Source organism: Volvox carteri (assembly GCF_000143455.1).
Source record: "Volvox carteri f. nagariensis unplaced genomic scaffold VOLCAscaffold_7, whole genome shotgun sequence".
NCBI classification, from domain to species: Eukaryota; Viridiplantae; Chlorophyta; class Chlorophyceae; order Chlamydomonadales; family Volvocaceae; genus Volvox; species Volvox carteri.
Window position 1 is genome coordinate 882,881 of NW_003307550.1, and position 24,942 is coordinate 907,822.

Consider the following 24,942-nt stretch of genomic DNA (forward strand, 5'->3'; position numbering starts at 1 on the left):
CGCAGCCAAGCCCGCAGGCGACATCATAACCTCCTTGAACAGCTGTGTCGCAATAAGTTTATGGCCCCGCTGGGCATCAACGTAAAACGGTCCAGCCTCCTTCTTGTTTGACAGGAAGTCGAACAACGACTTGTGCATATGCAAAACCTGCCAAATTAGCATGTATGCGGCGCGCATAGTAGTGTCAACAGCTGAAATGATACCACTTTCGCCAGCCTGGGCAAAAGAGCAGAGCCAGTCTGCAACGGCGTGCGAGCACACCGTACAACAATAATCCGTTGCGACACTGCTCCACTGGAACCACGCCACGCATTAAAGATCAGCACCTTACACATACGCACAAGCTGGCGCCTGCAACCATCTGCATATGGGGAAGCTTACCATGTAATCCCGCTCGAAGAACAGCACGCCCCAGCCGGGCAGGTTCTGCAGGTCCTCGACGCTAGAGACCAGCTGCAGATTCTGAAGTTGGTTTCTAGTCAGCGGCTCGCGTGCAGCAAGAAGGACCTGTCAAGTGCGGCACGGAAATGCGAGACGGCAACGGTGTCTGTAGCATGTTTTGCATGCACGCGCACGCATAGCCAAACTACCAAACCACGGGGCATATGGACGTCTCATTTGAAGGTACCCACGCCCCCAATCCGGCCTGCAACGTTTGAGAGCACGCGACATTCATCCTGTCAACGTCTCAAGGCCCAGGCATGCAAACATTGATCGTAGTGTTCGCGATTAATCTGTTGGAGCCGCATTTAATAATACCAAGCAAGCTAGCACAACCTGCGAATTGCTAGGATCGAACTAGCGACCTCTAGATCTTCAGTCTAGCGCTCTCCCAACTGAGCTAAATCCGCTCGGTCTCAGATTAAGCTGCTCGTACGTAAGTGACCATGCCTCAGCAACTGCATCATCTGGTCATGGGTTTTCGGTTAGGCTGTTGGGAGTTAGAGGTTAATAGGCCTAATGGGCGTGAGCGCACCGCGCGTACCTGCAGGCTTTGTGACTGTGAGCGGTTGAAGATGAGTTGCATGTTTTCGAGGAATGTCCCCCTTACAAGAGCATACGGGCTAAGTATGATGGTGACCTAGTCTTTAAGCATGCGCACCATTATGACTGAGGCGCCACCCCTGGCATTGGCCAGGTACCTCTCGGAAATTTGGGAGGCCAGGCACGTCGCGCTGACGCGCTTCGCCCTGAAGTGGACGAGGGAGAATGAAGATGACCTCCCGCGTACCCGCATCAATACCAATACAACGTCCATGGCCCCCCGGCTTTTACGGACATACCCGCACTTGTGTGCGGAACTTGTAACCTGTAACCGACTAATACCGTTGTGCAGGCATCGCAAAACGCCTCACGCCACGCAGCACAAGCCGTCGGAGCCTTAGCCTTATACATCGGCCTCAAAATACTCGCAATGGAGTCCCCCTGTAATAATATCAACGCACCTGCAGCAGCTTCATCACGCGCGCATGTGACTGTGGCGCCAGCTTCTGGAAGCAGCCGATGAAGATCTGCGGTGGCACCCACGTGTTTCCAGGGATGCCTTACGCAAACATGCATGTTCTCCGTGGGCTGGGTCACACATGACGTAGTGGGCCTACGTAAAGGTGCCGGTTAGAAAACTAAACTTGGAGGATCATCGGTGTGGACCGCACGAGGTGCACTTCTGGTCAACAAACCTCTTACGTACTTCTGCGGCGCGCGATAACGTTTCCATACGTACTGCGCAAGTCGGCCTCGCAGCTTCCTATCAGGTTACCTATGTCCTATAGCGATATCACTGCACTCCTTATCCATGGCATGTGTGTGAGGGCAGGGTGTCCAAAATGTAGCGCAAGCATGCGCTCAGCTCTGTGTTGTCCATCCCACCTAACAGTAGGTGGGTGGGCCCTAAAGCGCCTGGTCCTGTCCCAGCGCCGCACACACGCACCTGTCTGTAGGCCGCGTTTAGGCCGTTGGGCAGGTTTTTGATATCCTGCCAGTTCCAACGGAAGTTGTCATCGTCGAAAGCGTCCCCATCCGAGCCGCCTGAGCTTGCACGGCTAGGCTGCGAGACGCCCATCGCGGTCAGCACACTGGGCCTGCAGATAGAGCACGCAACCCAAATGACGGACGGATGCCCAAGCAGTTCTAATCGAAAAACTGGGAAAATTATGATGAAGCAGCAAATAACTAGTGGTGAAACATTCGAACCGGAATTAGGAATCACATCGGTCACGCATGCGGGTCGCGGCACCCACCCCATACGGGTTCGACCACGGCCCAAAACTCCGAGGCGCCCAGCGTTCCCTTTATCTCTGCGGAGAATGCACATGTGACACGTGGTTTGGCTTCGTACAAAGCGTAGAAAGAATGATCTTCAAAGGCCAACAGGAACGACGGAAGTGGCTGTATACATGGATGCATGCTATGCTGCACCCAGCACTGATTCCGCCGGTCACAACCAAGCAGAAGGAAACGCATTTGTAATGCTGACAAATGCAAGTTTTGCGTTAGGTTGTAAAATGTACATAGCTCTGTATATACATGCTAGATACCATGGGCACGCTATCATGGCTGCCTGGATAGGTAGGCGCCTCCACACTCACCCGCTGGCCGCCAAGTTCACCGAGCGCTGAATCTCCTGAGGTTGGAACAAGGCAGCCACACACATATTCCTCAGTCATCAGACGGACATGTTCTCGCCGCGACTGGCGGCTGCAAAGCTGGCATCGGTTCCTTGAACACTCTTCAGCGCGAGAACGAGGTCACCATGGGATTTTGATAAACCAGAATATTTTGCTGGTCCAGCGAAGATTTCCTTCAGGCGTCACGCTTGCCTACACCTACCCAACCACATCTCATACCTGGGGGGACGGGCTCTGAAACCGCCCACGTACAAGCTCCTGGACCTCCTGATCAAGCTTTGCAAGCGCTTCAGCTCCACCAGATGCCAGCTCTCTGCACGCACTCAACCACGTCCATGTGACAATTGATAGAAAAGCACGTGTACAGGCAGTCTTCTTAGCTAGCAGCAACTGTCTGGCCATGCGTGGAGGTTAAGTATCGTCCCGGCGGCCCCCAAGGACAGCATGAACGACCTAGCACAGGCGGCCTCTTGGGACATCGCGAGCTGCATGGGCGTACATATATGGGCATGTGTGCTTGCCGCGCTTTCGTCCTCACCCCATGCGTGCTTCCAGCAGGGCTTTAATGTGCGCCCCTAGCTCCGCCGCGGTGAGGTCCGCATCAATTGGTGTGAGCTGTGAGCTGGGCGATCCTCTGTAAGACATGTAAAGCAGGATAGGGAAGCAGCGCTTATCTTGCGGTGTGACTCCGCTTGGCGCTCACATGCTACCGTCGGCACACATTGATTTTCGGCCGCAGCAGACGCGCGTGGACAATGCTGCCATGATTGGGAACGTGCACGTAACAAATGCAGCCCACAGTTGATACATCAATGTGCGCTAGGCAAGTCGACAGTATTAGGAAGTGAACGGCGGGTAAAGAGAGAGACGGATGAGAGGGAATGCACAAATCCTGGGATGCAAACGACACGCGTGCAATACATAAGTAAAGCCACATACTGTACTCACGAAATGTCTCCTTCGGTTGTCCTCCGCGCATTGCCCAGCTGCCCTTGGCTGCCGCCCAAAGATGGCCTTCCGCTCAGGCCGGCCTTAATCAACTCCAGTACCTCCTTTTCCTCGCGCTGGCGCTTGAGTTGCTCCTGGTGGTTGACAAGAGCAAAACAACACACAGCACGTTCATCGCTTGCTATATCGCGCCAATGCACCGAAGATAGAACACGAAATGCAATCCAATCAGTCACGAGCGCACCATGTGACCCCCTGCCACGCAAATCGCTTGCTCCTAATGGCACATTGCAGCGCCCTGACCTAATAACTAGCAACACATCACTCACCTTGACCACCGCTGCCATGTGCTCCAGTACCACCTTGATGTATACCATGCTATCGTGGCTCTTATCGTTGACCATGCGTACGGCCATGTCCAGCGTCTCCTGCGCACCGGGGAAGGCAAACAGTCCAACAAGCGAACGTGTAAGGTTCCTGAGCTGCAATCTGTTCAGTCCAGAGACCGTATGGGTTAGAACATGCATCGCAAACTGCAAATTTACACTTACAAGCTACTGTGAGCCATGGTAAATCTTACGCAGCTGATACCGACCTGCTGTTGGGTCTCTGCTGCTTACCGGGTCGTGCATGGAGCACTGGCTGGGATCCAGACGGCAGTTGGGTGGGTGTAGCTTGACCTTCAGCAGCTTCCGTACATGCTCGTCCTGACGCAGTTCTTCGGCCGCGTCGTAAACCGCGATCCGTGTCTTGTCATAACGGACCTGGAAATCATAACCAATGTGGCGAAACGTGAAGGGATGCGTCCGCCCTCAGCGGAAGTGACCCAAGCCCTTCACAAGAGTGTAAGCAGAAGCGTTGGGACCATCCCCGCAGCATACATGTGGCTAGGGCTGCGCAGCTCATACAGAATGGAACCACAAAGGAAAGGCTAGGCTAAGGCGTGTCATCGCAATTACGCACCTTCAGGCTTGCCAGAGGGTCGTCACTTGAGTGGACATAGCGGCAGGACACAATGATGTGCACCGCGGGGTGCAACTTAGGGAAGTGCTCCCGAAGTAGCCGGAGGATATTGTTATCCAGGGATCCCGCGCGGCCATCCGCTTCGTCCACGCCGTCAATTAGAAGAACTAGCTGCCGGGTCCGACCCCTGGATGGGTCCACAACGTAGGAGAGAGAGATAAAGTGTGTGTGCGTGTGTGCAAAACCTTGAGTTGCGTTACCCTCCAAAGGTTCAACGGGCCCATAAGTGCACGATGTCGACAGAACCCCTGCCCCGCCACGCTGCATTTCAATAGAAAACGCTTGCGCACAGTCTTTACACGTGTAACACGACAGGAAAGGGCTTTTAGGTGCCTGAACTCACCGAACATCGCGAACCTTCTGCGGATCAGGCCGGCCGTCGCTTGGCGCACCCGACGTCTGGCCGCCCTCCAAGTATTCCTGCAGACCGCCGGCAGATTAGGAAAAACCCCGAGGGATTCAGCAGACACAGGAGAGCATGCCTGTACGAGTTTCATGAAATGCGCTACGTGCACGACCGAAAACGGACTGAGAACAGGAACGGACTGAGAGTGACGCTTATCGTGCACGGTTTGTTTGTTTGCCATCATCCCCATGCACACGGTACCAGCGCATGAGGTAGAACCCGTTCACGTTCCCTTAGTGTTCAGGTGTATCAACTTAAGAACCAAGGGGGGTCCCGGTGCCCCCTTGGTTCTTAAGTTGATACACCTGAAGATCGTAATTGCACGGAAGATCGTAATTGGAACTCAGAGCAGGGCTCTGGGCCGGCCTCACACCTGAATGGGTTGCAGCAGAAGTTCCAGGAAGGCCTCTTCCAAGCGCGAAATCTTGGAGACAGTCTCTGACGGCATTGAGGTGTAGATGGAACGCATCTCCGGCACATTCGTTGCTAACTGGTACGCCAAGGACTTCAGCATCCGAAGCGGGTCTGAATTAAGGGCGCGGGGAAGAATGGGGCAGGATAGAGTTAATGTACAAAGCACGACAGTGCCATATCGCCTGCAAGTCCTCTCCACCGTGAAGGTAGCCAGCATGCTAAGGCGTTCGTTGCCAGGAAAACGGCTAGGCTATACATTGCCAAAATCATACGCCCTGTGTTGCTTCGCCACGTGTCCATACACGTTAATAGTAGCGCAGAGCACCAAAGGCCGCAAAGCTTCACTTACCAGTCCGACGCCGGTCGCTCTGCTTGCAAAAGTGCAGGGCGTCCACTTGAACCTGTCAAGGCAAAAGCAAAACACCCAAGCTGGTGACGACATGGCGTTCCTAGCTACCCATGCCTCACAGTAGCGGTTTGCTCGCGAAGCACTACACCGCACGCGGTTCTACAGACCAACATTCACCTAGTCCGAGAGCCTCATGCGGAGAATCTAGGCTAATGCAGACGCTTCGATACCCGCACCCTACTGCCCTGCTGAAAACAATAAGTCCCTTCAGGCGTGAACGCGCACACAGCAGCCGGCAAGGCCAGCCCCTGGACTACCAGGAAATCCCTTTTTTTCCTGCATGCCCGGCAGTGAACTGGTAGTTTTCTAGCGGAGCGGAGCGTTATATAAGTAAGGTTTTCCGTGAATTCGGAGTGAAAACTGTACGGCATGGTGGCGTGCATGCTGTTGCGTCCTTGTGCGCGAAAGTGATGGTTGTTTCGGGTTTTTCGTGGTCACGTTAGGGTACAGCCCTGAAGCGGCTGGTCTGTAGGCCTTGTTTATTCGCTTCGGGGTAATGTGCCCGCACCCGGCCCTGCCCGTTCATGAAGACTATCTTTCCTCACTTGCAAGTCTTTTCAGTTTGTAACAGAGACTTCTCAAGGAAACTTACCTCAGGCAAGTCAAGTAAGGCGACAGGGTCGCTTGCCTTCCCAGATGGCGCCTGCAAAGCAAGTAGGCGCGCACACGGTCGCCAAGAATCAACTACCGCCACTGCGCCATTTCCTCCTGGATACGTGTCCACATACTCCTTATGCCACAGGCGTTTTTGCGAGAATATAATACGAGCTTGTCTACCATTGCTCGAGTGCTCGGGCGCTCCGGGGGTGTAGCAACCTCCGAGAGCCTAAACGGCAGCTAGCCTGCCCTGTCTCGATCAACTTCTTGCCAGAAATTTAGGCCTGACCTACCAGCCGCCTAGTCGCTCGTTCGCGTCGCTCCTGGGCGATGCGGGCCAGAGACGCGGAGAATGTCGACTTGCCGCTGCCGACCACCCCATAAACAATCATGAGGCTTGGGCCCGCCATGCCACGGGCAGAGCCCACTCGGCTGCACGCAGGAAAAGGCAGGTACGGGTACAGCCAAGTTTCAGCATCCCAAATCCTTCAGTCAGGCTTCTATACGGCCATAATACATTGTCATGGCGGCATCCTAACGGCGTAGGAAACTAGGTATTCCATCGCAATATATGCACGGCCTTGCGCCCTCCGAGCCCGTGTACGACAGCTGTCCGGCGGCTCGCAGTGCACCCCAGCCGCACGTCTAGATTGCTTTGCCCCAGCCGCCGCCGTTGCGAACGCAAAAGATGCGTTTAATCCATAGTTGTCATCGTGGAAAGAGAATGTACTGACTTATTTGGCAGCATGCCTCATGTCCTGCGCTGCATTCTGAGTGCCGCGCTTGCATCGCAAGGCGGTAAGCGAAGCCCCGACACCGTTGGCTAGATAAAGTACCTTGGAACGAGCTGATACGCAAGGGGAGGGGCCTGTAAATTCCAAGCAGTTTTGCTTCTATGCAAAATACACATCCGTCTGGCACTTTGGCACTTCGCAGAGGTCCATACCTTGCCGATGCCGTTGATGGCGCCGCCGCCGTGGGATCCATCCGGCGGATGTCGCCAACCACCTGATCCATATTCCAGGCATCGCGTGCAGCCTGCACTTGCGCTGCCGCGGCCTCCGCGGCTGCCTGTGCTGCGGCCGCCGACATGAGCGAATCTGCCTTGCTCGCGTCAACCTCGGCGCCCAGGTAGCGGGCGCTGTGGTGTCCTCGACGGGAGCGGTCAGCGCTAACGCCGTTCGACGCTGGCTCCGTAGCGGTGCGAATGCTGCTCGTGGCCGAGTACGTGATGCTGCGGCATGTCAAAAAAGGGTCGTGCACGGGGAATGGAGACCGCATGGAGGCGAGCGAGCTATAACAGGTGCTGTCACAATGTTGGCTTGCCTTAAAAACCATGTTATAATGGGATTTCAGCGGAATTCCAAACAGGTCGGCAGAGCCCACTTCAGCTGTGACGAGTATCAAGCGTACACCACAGTCCTTTACGTATAGAGAGGAACATGACCGAGGACTTCGCACACCGTCTTGTACGCCTTTATGCAAGTTTAATACTAGTATGATACTCACCCGCGCAGCATCTCCTTGATTTCCGACGAATAGTCCAAGGGGTCCTGCATAAAGCAGCGTACATGGCAGAGACGAGTACATGAGCATTCCAGCGGCTGCAGCAGATAGGCCGGCTGACGCCCCACACTCGTCATAACGCCTACAGGGCCTGTACGCCCTAATGCCGGTTTTAAAGGGGCGGTATCAAAAAGCACAGCCTCTTCCTCAGTGCGCTTTGCGTTGCATGGATTAGAAGGTGAGTCGAGACGTCGTCACCAGCAGGCAACTTGGTACGGTCGGGAAGGCCGCATCGCCCGTTAGCTGAAGTTGGCCTTGCAAAAGGCGACCTCGTGGGCACCGTGTGTGGCACCTTCATCCCCTGCGAAGGTATGAAACACCTATTCGGCTCCTTACCAGCAGGAAGAGCAGCTTCAATGTCTCGTTGAACTCCTCGAGCGAGTTGTACGACAATGCAATGTACTTGAGAATGCGCTTCCGGTCATCCTCGTTGGTGGCCTTAGCCGTGTTTACATCAATGGCCTGCGGATTGCAAGCGAGGAGCAGCACACCATGGGGCCCCCGGCTTTTACGGTCACCCCGCACTTGTGCGGAACTTGTAACTTGTAATTTGTAAGTAATAGATTAACCATGCTAAGTCTGTGGACCGACCATTACGGGGCTCGGTAGAGCGCATGGACCATTGGGCAGGTGGTAAACGGCACCAACCCGACTATGTTCTGTGACCATCTAACCGGCAATTTCTTGCGTACATATATTCAGGATCCGATCGGATCCATTGTACCCTCATTCCTTCATTCATGCATTCAATAAAATGCCACGAGTAGCTATTAGTACCCTGTTGCTGTCACAGGGCGCTTCTTACAGGCCATGTTCCTTTCTCCGCTCCCTTATTTTCGCTACTACATTCGCTACATATGCCCTCCTAGACCCGGCACACACCTCGAAGCAATCCCGGATGTCATTGTTGGTGAAGCCGTACGTCAGCAGATGCAGCGAACCCAGGCCCTTCTCCCGTACAGTAATCCAGATCTCAAACAGGCACCACACGCGACCCAGCGGGCCCGCTTGCCGGTCCAGGACCACCAGTGTCCCTACACAGCAGATAATGTTACAGAGAAAAGGCAAGCACGCTAATGTAAGGCCGCGACCTAATTTCTACACCAGCTTCGCATGTGTACAGTGCAGAACCTTTGTAGACTTATAAGTATAAAAATGGGACCAGGAGTGGCGCAGGCAGGTTAAGTGATGGCTTGGAGGTAGATTCTCAAGCAGAGTGCCGCAAACCTATCCCACACACCAAAGGGCCATTTGTGCCGCCAAACTCTCTTAGAACAAGCAGGGCCCCGACATTAATCGGGAGAATGTGGTAAACAAATTGCTGCTGAGGTATGGAGATGAGGTCTCGTTGATGGACTAAGTTTCGCATGCTGAGCTAGTGGCGATCGCTGACCTGTCTCTATGGATGCCGGGTGACTGGATGAGGCGGGGTCTAGGTAGCAGGACCACAAAACCACCGTCGGTTGTACGGTGGAATCAACTGTCAATACATATAGTCCATGGCCTCCCGGCTTTGACGGAACTCCCCGCACTCGTGCGGCACTTGCAACTTGTAACTTTAAGAGTAACTGCGCTTTAGCACGTGTCGTATGTAATGCATGGAGGCAATAAGTAGAGTGGGGAACGTACCTCCGCTAGCAGTGGTGATGGCATTGCTGACCTGCACCAGGTCGCTATCGTGTCCCTCTCCAGGATGCTGCAGGCGGCGGACAAAGAAAGCCAAAGTCACATGCACTGGTGTAGTAGCTGGTACACAGTACGGCACACATACAAATACGGGCTACACGCGACTGCCAGCATCTCGAGAGGCCTTTTCAGCGGCCAGCTAATACAACTGGTGAACGTTCAGCCAGCAGCTTGTGTGATGCAAAGTGCTGGCTGAGCATGCGTCAAGACCACGGATAGCAGACAGGGTAGGAGGGACACAGATGGATCCAGTGAGGCACTTGCAACTCTGGCGATGAAAGGACGACGTGGTAGGAAGGGCGGAGCACGGTCACAATCCGCAATGGCAGAGGGCCAGGTTGCAATCGCGGGGCTTTCAGCCCTATCTTCCTTGCCTGGTTGACTGCGAATATGTCCAGCCACACGTACACCTCCCCTGGCACGGCTCCGCTGAGGTAGTCCCGCACCGAGCGAACCAGGTAATGGAAGGGACTGTCCCATTTGTGACTGATGAAGTAGTCGGGACGCTTCACATGCCTGCGGTTGGCGAAGTTGTGTTAGGGGACGGGAGTATGGGAGTCAACAAAGTACAGCAAGGGCAGCATCCGCATTTGGGTCAACGCCTATAGGGTCGAAGATTCAGTAAACAGTGCATACGGCTCAAGCACCGGTCTGAATCCATGGACCGAAACCGGAGCAGCAGACCGCATCCTCCGCCGAGGTGTGCTACCCACTCCGCGCGGGATTAAATTCGCAATCATGGCTTCATCTTAATTTCAGCCGCTCTTAAAGGCAAACTGGTGATGCTGACACGCACCTAGCCGGCATCAGGTCCGCGAAGCGGCACTTATGAGTCTGGGTGAAGCCCTGCACAAGCTCTTGTACCACGCGGCCTGTACGCCAGTCTTCGGGAACCTACGTGGAGTGCGGTAAGGTTCAATTGAGGGCCAATCCTTGGCATAAGCGATGGGAAAATGGCCTCTGTGCGTCCTGTTGAGCACCACACGGTCGATAGCTCCCTTAGCGTGAAGGGCAACCTTTTTTAGGGTTCAGTTACCGGAACCGCTTCAGGAACTCTTGGCGAATGCCTGGGCAAAGACGAACCCAGCAAGCCTCGGTGCAGCCCATCCTACGTATGTGCATCCATGAGGTTGCACTCTGTGTCACTTTTCAAACTATGATCCAAATGCCTCCCCATTCCCAACCAAACCCTTCCTGTTGACAACTGACCGGAAGTCGCGCATGCTGGCGGACCAATAGTCCCTTCGACCGTGCTCACCTCCCGTGCGAACTCCAGGAGGAACTCCAGCGACACGGCGCACTCGCTGACCTGCTTGCGGGAGTTCACCGCAGCCCCTTCACAATTGCCTTCACCGGCCGCGCCGCCTGACAGTGAACGCCGCACCAGGTGACTTGCAGCACGGGCACCGGAGCCGGCAGCAGGAGAGGGCGGGAGGGCAGCACAGGGGTCCTCTGCTGCGGCCGCAGCCAGGCGCTGCAGCAGCTTGGTGATATTCCACAGGCGGAGCTGTTCATCTGTAAAGTGCTCTTCTAGGTTAATGCCTCCGGTGGGCAAACGGTCTGCATTTTTTGTTCCGCTAGGACGAGTGGATAGCTGCCCAGGTGACGCTTGTAACCCGGCAGCTGCGCCCGCCCCAGACGAAAGTGAGCCGTCCGAAGATGCCTGGAAGTTATGCCGGGGATATGCGGTTTTCATTAGGTAATCATTGGACCAAGCGACTCTAGCTAATCCGGGTTCGCCAATATGGGCGACATTCGCCCCAGTGTGTTGCCCTCTGCCCGTCCCATAGGGACACGCAGTTACGGGCAGGGCAACTGTTTATTTTGCGACAGGGAAGGAGGATAGCAAAGTAGTTACAGATCCCTGAAACGCGTGGATCTATCAACATCTAAAGACACGGTGACCCCGCCGTTCCCGCGGACCCCAGGCCCCTGCCCGTCCTTATCACGCATGGCGTTAGTATGTTGGGACATGACAGAAAATTATTACGCCCTTGTTTACATGATGGTATATCTGCACTGCGTCTCCATCTCCGAGCATAAGCGACATGGTCATCCACCTTGTCGCCAAACCACATACCCACCCCTGATACCTATGGGCCGCTTTATAAAATACATCCAATGCATGATATGTTACAGCTGCTTACACAAACCTTTCCAGGTGGGGCTTCCTTTTCGGCGACTGCTTTGGAGTCCAAGGCGCCAACTACAGGCGCAAGACGGGGCAGAGGTTGGGATCTCCCTTGCACCGCGTTACGTGATGCCCCGCATCCCTGCACAAGGTTTGCAGTCACGTTAGGTCACTTGCCGACATGGTAAAGCCACCACCAGGCAAGCATTACGGCATAATCAACATACCATGCTGTGTAAAACTAAAGTTCCTGGATAAAGATTGATATTTGTTCCTTAACAAAATCTCAAGAGAGTCTGCAACGGTGACTCATTTATTTACGAAAGTCAGCTTATCATAAGCCAAAGCGTTATTTTGAAGTTCAAAAACGGTAGTTTGGAAGAGGATCACAGGAATTCACGATTTGCGTCTGAATTGGCCTGTTCGGTGCGCGTTGACGGCCTTCGAGGAAGATTTGCCATCAGCTGCCATGCTCATGGTACGTTATGTATAAATATGTAGGCAGGAGCATGACCATCCTTGAAAAAACGTGTGGAGAAAAGGTACGTTCAACCTTCCATCAAGCCATCCCATACTTTTGTACGGAAAAAAGCTTCATGACAGACAGGGGACCGGTAACCAGCGGTTTAAAAAGGGGTACGTACATAAAGACGTAACTTTACGGTTTTTGACATGTGGAATTGGTCCTGCTGCATACCTGCTTCCGTTCTGTAACCCCGTCTTCCATATCCGGCCGGCCAAATAACTAAGTCCCGCAGGGCGTGCCAAAGAATCCCCTCAGCAATCAAGGGCCGGCCGGGCAGTAATGAGGCTGCAAATTGCAATCTTTGATGCTGCAGGCTAAAGTAATGGTGGATGCATAATCTGTCTGCCTCCGTGATCTTTGCTTACCGTTCTAAATGGCTTTTCATAGTCTTCAAAGGAGTGCTGAGAGCCACACCCCGCTTGTGCAGATTGGCTTACTCCGGGGCCCCTGTTTGGTTACCTGCGTCCGGTAATCTGGACTACCGGACAGGTCAACGTAAAATATAAAGGACGCTAATTTTTTGACCGTACTGTGCTCGGGACCCCATTCCTTAACCCCTGAAGTCGTAACTGTCCCCCCCACTGCAATGACAGCTCCGTGACGTTACACACGGCACCGAACGTAAGCTGACTTGGAACGTGGAAAGCAACCACCTGACGAAGATGTATCTTCTTGTCTTACCCGAGAGCGGGGCTCCCCGGGCTTATGTGGAATTATTAACGGTAACGCTCCATCCTTACAACTTAGCGCAGAAACGTGGCACCCATGAGTGTCTTCTAACAATAACCTCCAAAGCAAGTGCCTGCAAAACCCTCAGCGTGCTCATACCTATATTTGCACTGACCTTTATTTGAGCAACTTCCCACGTTTTCCCACGCGGACAAAAGCGGCGTAGGCAATATAAACGTCACATTTTATGAATGGAAATAACGTACTTCATAGATGTCCTCATTTCTGGGGCGGGATTCCCCACGCCTCATCGCCAGGTACCCTGTTCTCCAGCTAAAACGCAGCATCAGTAAATCGCGAATCCGTCCGTCATTCCGGTTTCTGTCGGCAAGGATGTTACCAGTTGAGAAAGCACAGCAGGCTCGCTCCAGTCATGTACATCATAATTCACAGCTCTACCGCCATCAACAGCATTTACGAGATGTATAACGACTTCGAACGACTTCTCAGTAACACAAGAACGCCCGCTGCGCATATTTTTGATACCTGAAATATTCATTCACGGCGCAAGCTGCACGCCCAACAGGGTCAAATGGTCGGCGGCTACCTCTTTTGCCTTGTCACCACGATAAGCCGCGCGCATTAATGCGCTGGGAATATTCCCAGCGCCCACGCATCCACCGACAGCAGCAGTCAAGCAATAGCTATGAATCGACCTTAATGACCACGAAAACGAAAAAATCCCTTGACAAAAGCAGCAGGTCCACGATGGTGACAAGCATTGCCAGCATTGTGTCCCAAAATGAAGTTCACGCTCCAGGTTTGGTTGCCGATGCAGAGCTGCACAGCTGGCACCCTAGCTACTTGGCGCCAAGGCAGCTTTCCTCCAAGCTGCTTCGGTGCTGTACATCTAGCTCAACTAATCCGAATGCGGAAACACAGCGAACTCAAACCACAAGGTTAGCAACGAGGCCACCAGTGTCATAAAGCCCACCGGGCTGCAGACCGTGAAGAAATGCGCGTAGCTTATCTTCAGGCCATGAATGCCAATGATGTTGGACCAGAGGATGCCTGCGAGGGCTCCGATCAGGGTAAACACTGCGCCGATGTTGCTGCAAAGCGAGGACAACGCAGTGGTGGGGGGCGTCCTTTGTTACCATCGGCGGGTGGTGGCATGTGTGTCGTGTATACAGGCTGCCTGTGGGCTTGTACCTGTCGCTAACCCGCCTCAGATCTAGCTTTAAATCTGCTACCGTAGCATATCCTAGAAATTATTTCCTCCTCCAAAAGAAGGGTACCCGTTGATTTGGTAAGTAATGTGCTCTATGGCTCTAAGGCTAATTATTCTTGTAGGCACAACGAACATGGCAACATGTACTCACGAAGGCACGCACACACGCACAGCTGCCGGTTATGATGCACATATACTCCAGGGAGAAACCCCTCGGCATGTTCCAAACCTCGTTCACCAACCGTCGCCACGCGTCACTTCCTGCCCAAGCGCTCACCTTCCCAGGACCAACGCAAACAAAGCCGCCTTGTGGGTGTTGCCATGCCCCACATTTGCCGTATACCTGACAAAAAGTACCAAAGCCGAAGGGACGAAACAGCCACCCGGTGATGCGAAGCCCAAACAGTGGCCGAGCTCAGCATATGGATAGGCAAGCAGCTAATTCCATGCGACCAGGATTTCCACAAACCCTCTGAATATTCGACTAGCCACATTCCCCATGGTGCTGCCATTGGAAAGGCAAGGCAAAGTAAAAGGCGCATCGCCTTGTATCGCGCATCAAAGGGTTTCCAGCATAACCCGCATCCCTCATTTGAAAAGATGAGACCCAGCGCGGCATGATCGAACAAGCCCTCCGCGGCCGGCTTGAATGATCGGAACCGCGGGCAGGGACTGGCGAGAAGGCACAAGATTAACTTGAGCGAAGCAACCGTTTGGACATGTGCACATGCATGCATGTATTACATCTCGACTAATTACCTACAGAGGCATAATAAGCCTTGCGTTCTGCGTTGCGATGACCCATGGGTCAATGCTGACCCGGCACCTACCTGGCGTCGAGCGCCACGCGCGTAAGCAAGATGGTCATTGGCTGGTTGTTGATGGTGTTGGCAAGTATCACTGACAAGAATCCCATGATGAAGATGGCAGCCGGCAGCTCTGTGCTCCTCCTCCCCAGGCCGTTGCCAAACACGTTCAGCCAGCCCTGTCGGAAGCACAGGCGCCAAACGCCATTGTCAAGCCAAGCACAGGCGCCAAACGCCATTGTCAAGCCAAGCACAGGCGCCAAACGCCATTGTCAAGCCAAGCACAGGCGCCAAACGCCATTGTCAAGCCAAGCACAGGCGCCAAACGCCATTGTCAAGCCAATTACAGGCGCCAAACGCCATTGTCATCGACATACGTCAAGGCCTCCGTCCGTGACAACATCAATACCAGGACATAAAGGACAAGGAAATGTGTGAGAGTGTAACGTAACCCGATCCTATACAGCTCATCATGCTCTTGTCGACGTCAAGTCGTATTTGTTCAGGGGGACCAGGACGTCATCGTGGTACCATGTGTTCGTGGGGACAAACCATATGCCCTGCGGTGTGAACCGCGTACACTGTAATCACGTTTTACTTTTTTTATGAATACCTCTTGACTTGCTGTAAATTACCTGAGTTTTCAGCAAGTTGGAGACACGAAAGGAAACAGGAAAGCTGCCGCTGCTCCGTGGAATCGCAGGACCACGGGCTGCCACACAGTTAACAAGTTCTATAGCACTAGACGCCTTCCCCGGGGTGGCCCACCCCGTGGAACCGGACCGGCACCTCACGCCAGCACACGCCTCCGTGTACCTACCTGCACGTAGAGGCCTTCCACCAAGACGAACATGCCCAGCGCAAACGGGACAACCTCCCAAGGCAAATCAAAAAAGAGCGCCCAAAAGGTAGGCGCCTTGCCGCGCAACGAGTCCACCGTCATCACCGGCGGCAGTGGTTGCTCCGACTGCTGCTGTGGGGCCCCAATGCGGGCCCCACCTGCGGCCCGTTCCCCATTCTCCTCTGCCAACACCACCGATGTTACTGGGGGCAGCTCTGCAGGCCCTCTTTGAGCAGCCTCCGCCTCTGATCCAGATGAAACGCGCAAGCATGCCGGCGTGTGCCCAGCTGCGGCAGATCGTAAGCACCGACGGATGTCACCCTGCTGGTCGCGGCTATTTTCGGCCGCTGGTGCTGCTGCATCTGCGCAACAGCCGGGGCCACGGGCGGCGACGTTTCGATCCACCGAGTCCACCTTGCCGCCTGCATTAGACCCGGTGCCGTTGCGGCCGCACGCGAGCTCAGATGGTGACATGGGACTGGCGTTGATGCCGCTGTCCCTGGCCTCGTTCGCCTCCTCCACCATGAAGGCCGTGTCCCTGTCGCCGCGACCATTGGCCAACAGCCCAGCCGCCTGGCGCACGCCGGTCTGCAGGTGAAGGTAATTTGGTACAGACATGTTCTCTCATGCCACGAGTAAAGACCGCAGGCTAAGGACATGCAGGTCCTGGTGTGTGTTTGTGTGAGCTTGGAAAAAGGGGCTCCATGCCTAATGCCAGACCGTCGGCAAGCAATCTTACCACCTACTGACTTTGTTTGCAATCCCTGCGGCAGTGTTTATGTGTTGGGATGAACGCGGGCGGCGCCATTCGGCATCCTTTCCTCCTGCAAGCCATGACCGTGCTTTCCGCGCTGGCGGTGCTTAAAGCTCCCGCTAGCCCCATTGCGCAGCCGGAATGCGTCGCCAGAGGCGCGGCCCATGCCACTAACACGTCAAATTTCTGGGGACGCGGTTCTTTTTCTTGCCGGCCCCAGTCCCTGCACAGCCGGCGCTCCCTAACCTCCATGCCGGCTTTCTCCGCGACGACGCCACTGCCCACCGCAAAGGCCCCGTCGCCCGACCCTGACGACGTCGACTGGTCCATCTTACAACTTGCCGCGAGTCCGGATGCTGCGGCCACGGCTGCGTCGCTGCCGCCGCTGCCATCGCGAGTGGCAGACGCTTCATGGTCGGGTTTGGCGCAACCGCACGTCCAGCACTCGCCGATCGGCACGTGCAGTAGTGATGTCCGAAATGCCCAAATGTTGTAGACGCAATGGACGCCGGCGCAGACGAGGGTTATGGCCCACATGGCCCAACCTAGAGACGGTGCCGCCGCCAGCAGACCCAGGCAGGTCAGCATGTTGACCGAGCCCAACACGGCTCCCAGCTTGTCACGCAGCATGTGTGACGCGTCGACGGTGGGCAGTGGAATCGACGCCGGAATGTTGCGGTGGAACTCCAACAGCAGCATGGCGAAGCACGCGAGTCCAGCGGCTGCGGGAAGTTGCGATAGATAGGCAATGCGGCGGTGCGCGGGGATGGGGACAAGACACACCGTGTGGCTCCGTGGGCACGTGGCAGGTAAGTGCCTATTAGGTGATATTCACTCCCTCGCAAGGAGCGCTGCTGCTGCTGCTGCTGCCGCTGTTGTCTCACTACTGCCGCGTCTCCACAATGAGCCCTGATGAACCCGACGCCGCTGAACTGGGCTGTGATATCAGTTGATGAACTGGTAGCGGTAACGCAACAACGTTGTGCAGCTGCAATGCGCAGCAGCAAGAGTCAAGGAGAGGACGCCCGACCTGACCTCGCCAATCGCAGGTAAACCACCTTAACCTCGTCTTGCAGCGTTGCTTCCATTGCGTTTTGGACGCGTCAGGCACCACCACACACCACTTACCGAATGTTGGCAGGGACATGTACTTGCTATAGCCCAAGAAAGTCATGTTGTAAGCGTCCGCGACGATGATGTTGGTGGGGTTGCCCGTGTAAAGCAGTGCGCCGAACGTGTTGGCTGCGGCGTACTCCGCGAACAGGAATGGCATGGGGTCCACACCCGTCGCTTTGGCGAAGTAGCACACGATGGGCGTCAAGGTCAAGCTGCGACGTGCAGAGGGGTCAAGACACACGCGCACAACTAAAGACCATGGAGATGAGATGCGTGGCGACCCATGGGCAGGCGAGGGCCAGTCTGCTGCATAGGTAGGGAAACACATTGAAGGTTCGAACGCAGGGACGTAAGAAGAACTTTGTAAAGGGTAACCTGCAGGTGCTAACCCGACAAAACGAAAGGTTATGAGATCCCATGGCTCTCACGTGAGATTTGCTCAGGGTTTAGGGCGAAGGTGATTGGGAGCTGCAAGCGTGCGGATTCCAACAGCGTCCGGCAAATGGCACTGTCGTACTCTCCTCCAGACTTGCTATAATGATAAGCACGGCACAGTACATTCGTTCGAGGTGATTTCCGATGCTGTTAGGCACTTCGAACTTCGTGTGACTGGACCCTCAGCACAGACTCTCCTCGGCCAACCCCAGAAGCCACATGCCACACTCCTTTCCCTCGCTCTGCGCCTACATGCAGACATCGTTGGACGTGAATGTTGTAATGAAGCTCGACAGCAGGAAGTAGAACAGAAACAGCACGCGCCCCCGGCCACCAGACATGGTGGTGAACTTGAGGGCCAACCAGGCGAAGACCTGCGATCCGCAACCCTGGGGTGTTACGACGCTAGCAATTCCGGAAAGCGCGCGCTCGAAGAAACACATACTGACCCCTGTTGCGTCCAGGCTTCCTGCGATGTAAGCCATGCTCATGAAGAGGATGAGGATGCCGTAGGGCTGGATTTGGCTGTTTCCGAGCAGCCCCCGGCCTACGTCAGCTATGGACATTGACGTGCACGCCAGCATAGCAAGTACGGCAGCGACGGGCGCAACATAGTATTTTACTGAAATCATGAAGGGCTGCCGCCCCGGCACAGGTATTCGCCATACCACAGCCTTGAAGACCAAGAAGATAGTCAGCACGATAGCCAAGCAGAAAATCACCAGAGCAGCAATAGCTCGAAAGGAGCCGACGTCCTGATTGCTGACACTTGATGCCATTTTGTTCCAAATTACCAAGCAAAACTTCTATAGATCCGCTGCACTGGACCTCAAATACAATTCCGATATCCGTTGGCATGCGGTTTACACCTGCCGCGTCCATAACCCGGGTCTCAATACAATGATATATAAGAAAGCACAAATTCGAGCCTTCATGGCTGTGGCCGGCCAAGCGTGGGTGGAGGTTATGTTCAGCCGCAACACTGTAAAAAAGGAAAACGCACACGCGAAGTTTGAAACGTCAGTAATCCATTTAGCTCTTTTAAGTGGAAGGTAAGGGTAATTAACCGCGGAAGTCTGCCAAAAAACGTTAATGAGAGGACGCAAGGGTTGAGCTTATTGGCAGAATTAATAAGTGTTGGTCATGTACATGTTCAGCTTCTGAAATATGCGACATGCAACCCTTGGATAGAAACTGTTGCAGTTGTAGGGACATCATGGACGATTAACGTACCGCATTAGTCGTTATCAGTTGTTAGGCTTTGTCGAACCTGCCAAGCTAACGTATTACGTCTAGATGTTGATATTGTCTTAAATTTGGGCTGAATATTTTTTAATGCTTTCGACTGCGCCGAAACGTTGGTATAGAACGCAGGCGATCGTCGCCAATTCTCCTGGTCGCATCCTACTTTGCAGCATTTGGTTTTTCTCGATAATTAGAGCTAGAATGAAAGCCTTGTTGCAAATGGAAACACCGCTCGGCACGCTTAGCGTGCGCAACGATAGGTGCAGATATTCCTGCCTTTTTCTTAGATAAAGGCAGAATTATCTCAGCCTAAACTTTCATCCGAATTATTGCAAGAACCAGGCTGTCTTTGCCGTGCATATTTTGTTTTATCGGACATCGACTGCACACTACATGTCGGGCTGGCGCGTTGCGCGCCAGAGTCAGCAAATGGTTGGCGTTCAATAGATAGAAGATGCATCACCCAGAAGAACGCGGCTTAACGATACGAAATATAAGTAGCGATTGTCGTAATTGGACTTGAAAGGAGCAGAGGGGAGTAGCGATGTAATCGTAACAGCTCCGTGTAGCTCCGTAACTGGCCATATCATAGGCGCCTGCAGTATCAGCTGACACTACGCGCACCTACCAGTCCGTTACAAAGTTGTTACACATGGACATCCTGGGCTAGCAGTTGTAGCGGCCAACATGGGAAGGTAAGGATTTACTTGGGATTTGCTTTCCTTGGTTTGCGTCGTCCAGAAGTGTAAAAACTCTCTTGGGACACCCACTCTTGGGTTTACTTCCATCGTGAATGTGAAGTGGTGCACAGTTTTCTTGAGGATTGTGACCTCGTTGAGAATTGCAAGTGGGAGGTTGAATGTCGAACCCGCTCTGTTTTCCGGCAGGGAAAGTGGGCTACTTGTCGCTACTTGTTTCCCCTTTGGGCCCTCCTTGCTTCTCCTGTAAACGTCATGTCAGGAGGGCAATGCGGGAGCACACTGTAGTTCTTATGCAAGATTTAAGATGTCTGTTTTGCATGAGCTTGTTGGTTAGGGACGGTTAAGATCGGTTGTTTCTAACAACACCCCAGTAGGTGTTTTTTAACATTTGAACCTGTACGGTGCTACCGGGTCTCTGTTCCTTCCGCAGAATTGGCAATAGACCTTTCCAATATGGTAAATTCCAATCCGTAGCTCTAATTAGAAGTTATAACTTCCTTACATGCACCTGAGACTATCCTGAACATGATCCACAATTCACGGAGATTTAGCAATCGCTTGTGCACAGTTCTACCAAAGCCGCAACGCGCGGAGGGCTGCATAGTGGCTGGTCGGTTGGCTTAACCAGCAGAGAGGAGCCCGAACGGACGAACTCGGACTTTGCCTGCACATGTCCTGCTCACCCAATTCAGTCGATTTTTGGAATATTTGATTCCAGCATTGGGATAGCTGCTAACATGGGATAGCATGGCTGCACGAGGTAGACCTGTGGTAAGGCAAACTGCGGTAGGGCTAACGGTGCATGATACTTTTGTGGGTAGCAGATCGAAGCCGTATGAGTACTATTATATCCGCAATTGCTGAACCGGCAACCCAAAAGGCGGGGAGGGCGAGGGGACAGTACGAGCTGGACGAGCAAACTGCTTGCTGAGCGAGAACACGAGTTTCATTTTATTCATTTTGTTTTGTTGTTCAAATGAGATCCGAAGCCAAAATAAACCGGTAACATTACTGCGACATGAATGGAAGTGTCACATTAGACTAATATAAAGAGTACGCCTAAGCGTTTTAAAAATGCAATTTAACATTTTTCCTAACATGGCAGGCTTTAGGAGGACACGCTAGGCGAAAATGATGTCTCAACCGCACACACGGCGAGAACGGAGAGGTCTTCAAGTGCTTCAATCTATACAGTAGAATAGTATTTGTGGTAGCTACCGGGAGAGGCTACCTATGGTATGTCATAAACGTCGAATGCACGTAACGTACATGTCACGCGGCCTGGTATGTCCTGAGGCAAAATCTACCTGCTATAGGGTTGCGGTGTATCTCGAAAGCTTGAGGCAATTCCCGAGGAACAGGGAGCCTCAGCCCCAGCGCTGCAAGCGAATGGCGAGCGTACGCTGGCTGTCGCGGAGAAGAAGTCACCTCCAGACAAGGTATCATCCGTAGGAATACCACGGCTTACACGGAAACGCCTCTGATTATGGATTGTCCATCTTAGGCCCCATGCCCGCCTCCCCTCCTCCCGTACCGTCGCCTCCCCGCGGCGACCCCGCGGCGGCACATGTGTTCAGCTCCCCAAGGACCCGCACACGCGCAATCCCTCACCCCCGCACGTACCTAAGTACCCAATAAGCCGCAATATGTCCAAACCACAGCCCTTCAAGCTGCGGGTTTCCGCGGGATTCCAAAATTACAACGGTGCATGCAGGACGATACGGGAAGCGTCGCTCGCTCTGCACTGCTGGTCGGCATCTCCGCCACCTCTCCCTCGCCTGCCAAAGCTTCAGCTCCAGCAATCAACGGCCGCCCCGGCGCTTTGGTCCTCGGAGGTGTCGGTCGAACCCTCGAGGACCACTTCACAGAAGATCAGCTGCGCCAATGGAACGTCACCAAGCTGCTGCGCCGCCTGGCGGCAGCCGCCGCGGCCGAGGACCCCCACCTAGCCTCCCTACCAACCTCCCCCGCCGCCGGCTCCGGGGCGCGCGCTGCTAGCCACCTGGTGCGTCGCTCCGGTGCTGGCGCGGGCATGGGCGGCGAGCCATTCGGCTCGCTGGGGCCAGCAGCCGCGGCGGCGGCAGCAGGGGATGACGATCTTGCGGTGAACTCCCGCAAGCAGGTCAGCGAGTGCGCCGTGTCGCTGGAGTTCCTCCTGGAGTTCGCACGGGAGGTGAGCACGGTCGAAGGACGGCCCCATGGGCCCCGCCCCGCGCCGCCCTGCCCCGGCCCGTCCGATCTGGGTCACCCCCCGTCCGGCACCTGATCCGGCACGGGCGAGGTGTGACCCAGATCCCAGGGTACGCAAGCAGATTAGCTAAAGAAACAATAAGAAACAAACTTAAATAGCAGCAAGGTTTACGGAGGATCAACATGGGAGTAACCTGAGAGAGTGAGAGAACAGCCGCCGGGGTGAAGTATTATTGTTCGGGGAAGCAGCTGTAGTAAGGGGAGCTCCGGAGGAGAAGGAGGAGGAAGAGGAGGTGGAAGAGGAAGAGCCCCTTCACGTCCTATTGCGCCCTGCCGGAATCGTCCCCCTATTCTCCGCCGCCGTCCGTATCGACGATCGGCCCTTGCACCGTTCGCTCTCTTCCCCTTGTCTCGGCCTATCCCTGGAGCACGTTTACACTTGCATTGACAAATGATGGGGCGGCTACCTACCTGCATATGTGTCAGAAGGGAACATTCCCTGAACTAAAAAAGAACGCAGCGCGTGTAGGAAATGGTTAAATATGTGATGTGAGAAATGTTACGATGAGAAGAGCTGACGCCTGGGTTTTATCAAAATTGAGAGGATGTGAGTAAGGATGAGAGTTCGAATGCGTGTTGAGATGCGTCGTTGGGATGAAAGTTGTCTCGCCGTCATTTCAGCTGCTTGTTGTTATGTTATATGTGATTTGCACGCGCAGATTCCTGACGAGTGGCGCACGGGCCAGGTGGTCCAGCAGTTGGTCAAGGGCTTCACGGCGGAGCGACAGAGCCGCTTCACCGATATGGTGCCGGAAAGGTGGGCAGGTGGGGGGTTCCTGTACGGGAGACCGAACACGCAAACCCATGGCGACACCTCCCGTTGTTCACTCACCCAAACCGCTACATGCCAGGATGGCATGCCCATGGCTTCCACCTTGTTATGCAAATGTCGTCGTTATGTTCCTTAACGGTTTTCCATATGTTGGGGGACCGCAGACATGTGAAGCGTCCCGACTACTTCATCAGTCACAAGTGGGACAGTCCCTTCCATTACCTGGTTCGCTCGGTGCGGGACTACCTCAGCGGAGCCGTGCCAGGGGAGGTGTACGTGTGGCTTGACATATTCGCAGTCAACCAGGCAAGGAAGATAGTGCGCCAGAAGGCGGGGAGGAGAAAGGAGAGAGGAAGGGGGATGGGAGGGGACGGGTAGGAAAGGAGCAATCGACAAGAGGGGGGATGTCGGGGGGAAAGCGCCATGCAAGGGGGGCGTCCAGGGTTGCGTGGGAGCGAAGGGTTGTGTGTGAAGGCGTCGGCACAGCAAGATGGCAGGGGAAGGGACTGACGACCCTCGAGGGGTTGAGGGTCCACTGCAATGGGGGAAGGAAGGCGGGGAGAGAGGCCGGGGGAGGCGGGCCTTGTAGAAAGGTTCAGGATGCACCTCAGGAGCGCTTGCCCACGGCCACATCTCATGAGCACCTTGTCTTCACCTCGCACCTCCCTGTCTATCCCTGCATGTGGCATGCAGCATCCTGGCAAGGAGCAGGACGACGATCTGGCGCAACTTAGTAACGCCATTACAAACGCAAGCGGCGGTACGTCCTGCTCTTGAATTTAAAAAAATTGTCCTGTTATGCAAAAATGGGGTCCTGATTTTGTACTCCTTCGCAATGCATATATTGTTGCTGCACCTATTGTTGTTGATGTTGTTGGGGAAAAAGGGATCATAAACCATTCGAATGTTAACAGCAGAGCCTTCAATGGTGACGAATGGGAGACCGAATGATCAACGGCTAGTGTAGGTGTACGCTATACCACTAATGGAAGCTTGTTTTCGTGGTGGTATTTAAGATCGGCTAGAAGGGTTCTACCATCGGCTCCAGCGCTTCCGTTCCGTCACAGTCGCGTACCGTCACGTCACATTTCCATCGTACATTGCCGTGCATGTGTACGGCATGCTAAAATCGACCGTGTAACGGCATGTTAGGCAACTGGCAGCTGACCTTTTCCTTCACTTGGTTTGCTGTCTGTCGCCGCGTGTATCGCCACATTTTTTGCACTAACAGGCACCTTGGTGGTCCTGGACCATGAGGCGGGTCCGCTGGGTCGCGTGTGGTGCCTGTTTGAGATCTGGATTACCGTACGGGAGAAGGGCCTGGGTTCGCTGCATCTGCTGACGTACGGCTTCACCAACAATGACATCCGGGATTGCTTCCAGGTGCGCTGTGCTGAAAGTAGCAACGGGGGACGGATGGGCCGCGTCGTGGAAGAAGGGTATTAAGAGAGACGCCGGCAAATATAGACGAACACCGTCGAAGAACGTATCATGGGAAGAACGTGCCGTAGGCGGCACACAGCCTAGTGTGTGTCACAGAGCTACAGCGCCGCAGGAGGCGGCAGCGGGTGAAGGCCGTAGTGCGCGGATGTGTGTCTGGGCGCTTGGGGTGCAGTCTGGTGCCGCCTGGTGATGTATAGCTCTTAGGACCCTTCACGACTCCGCACGTCCCCGCAGTTGTTTCATGTCTCATCGTGGTTCTGATGTCGTCCACATGAAGCTTCCCAGCTGAGGGGTCGCGAACAAGGGAAGGGAATGGCCGTTTGGCTTGGGTGTCGCACCGCTGCAG

At 54.4% G+C, this 24,942-nt stretch overlaps 2 protein-coding genes across 2 annotated transcripts; both read right to left on the minus strand.

The window, feature by feature from the left end:
- Positions 1-8,872: 8,872 nt before the first annotated feature.
- On the minus strand, positions 8,873-11,372 carry VOLCADRAFT_116515 (uncharacterized protein; the record flags this gene model as incomplete). The annotated part of the gene is made up of 5 exons (XM_002947711.1): positions 8,873-9,024; positions 9,620-9,686; positions 10,123-10,192; positions 10,473-10,570; positions 10,935-11,372. Coding segments are annotated over 5 exons (825 nt in total), but the record flags the coding sequence as incomplete, so codon positions are not given.
- Positions 11,373-13,921: 2,549 nt separating this feature from the next.
- Positions 13,922-18,964, minus strand: VOLCADRAFT_116516 (uncharacterized protein; the record flags this gene model as incomplete). The annotated part of the gene is made up of 8 exons (XM_002947712.1): positions 13,922-14,114; positions 14,511-14,576; positions 15,064-15,218; positions 15,860-16,468; positions 16,881-17,356; positions 17,763-17,962; positions 18,438-18,559; positions 18,635-18,964. 8 exons carry the CDS (start codon positions 18,962-18,964, stop codon positions 13,922-13,924), a joined length of 2,151 nt encoding a protein of 716 aa, XP_002947758.1.
- Positions 18,965-24,942: the final 5,978 nt, after the last annotated feature.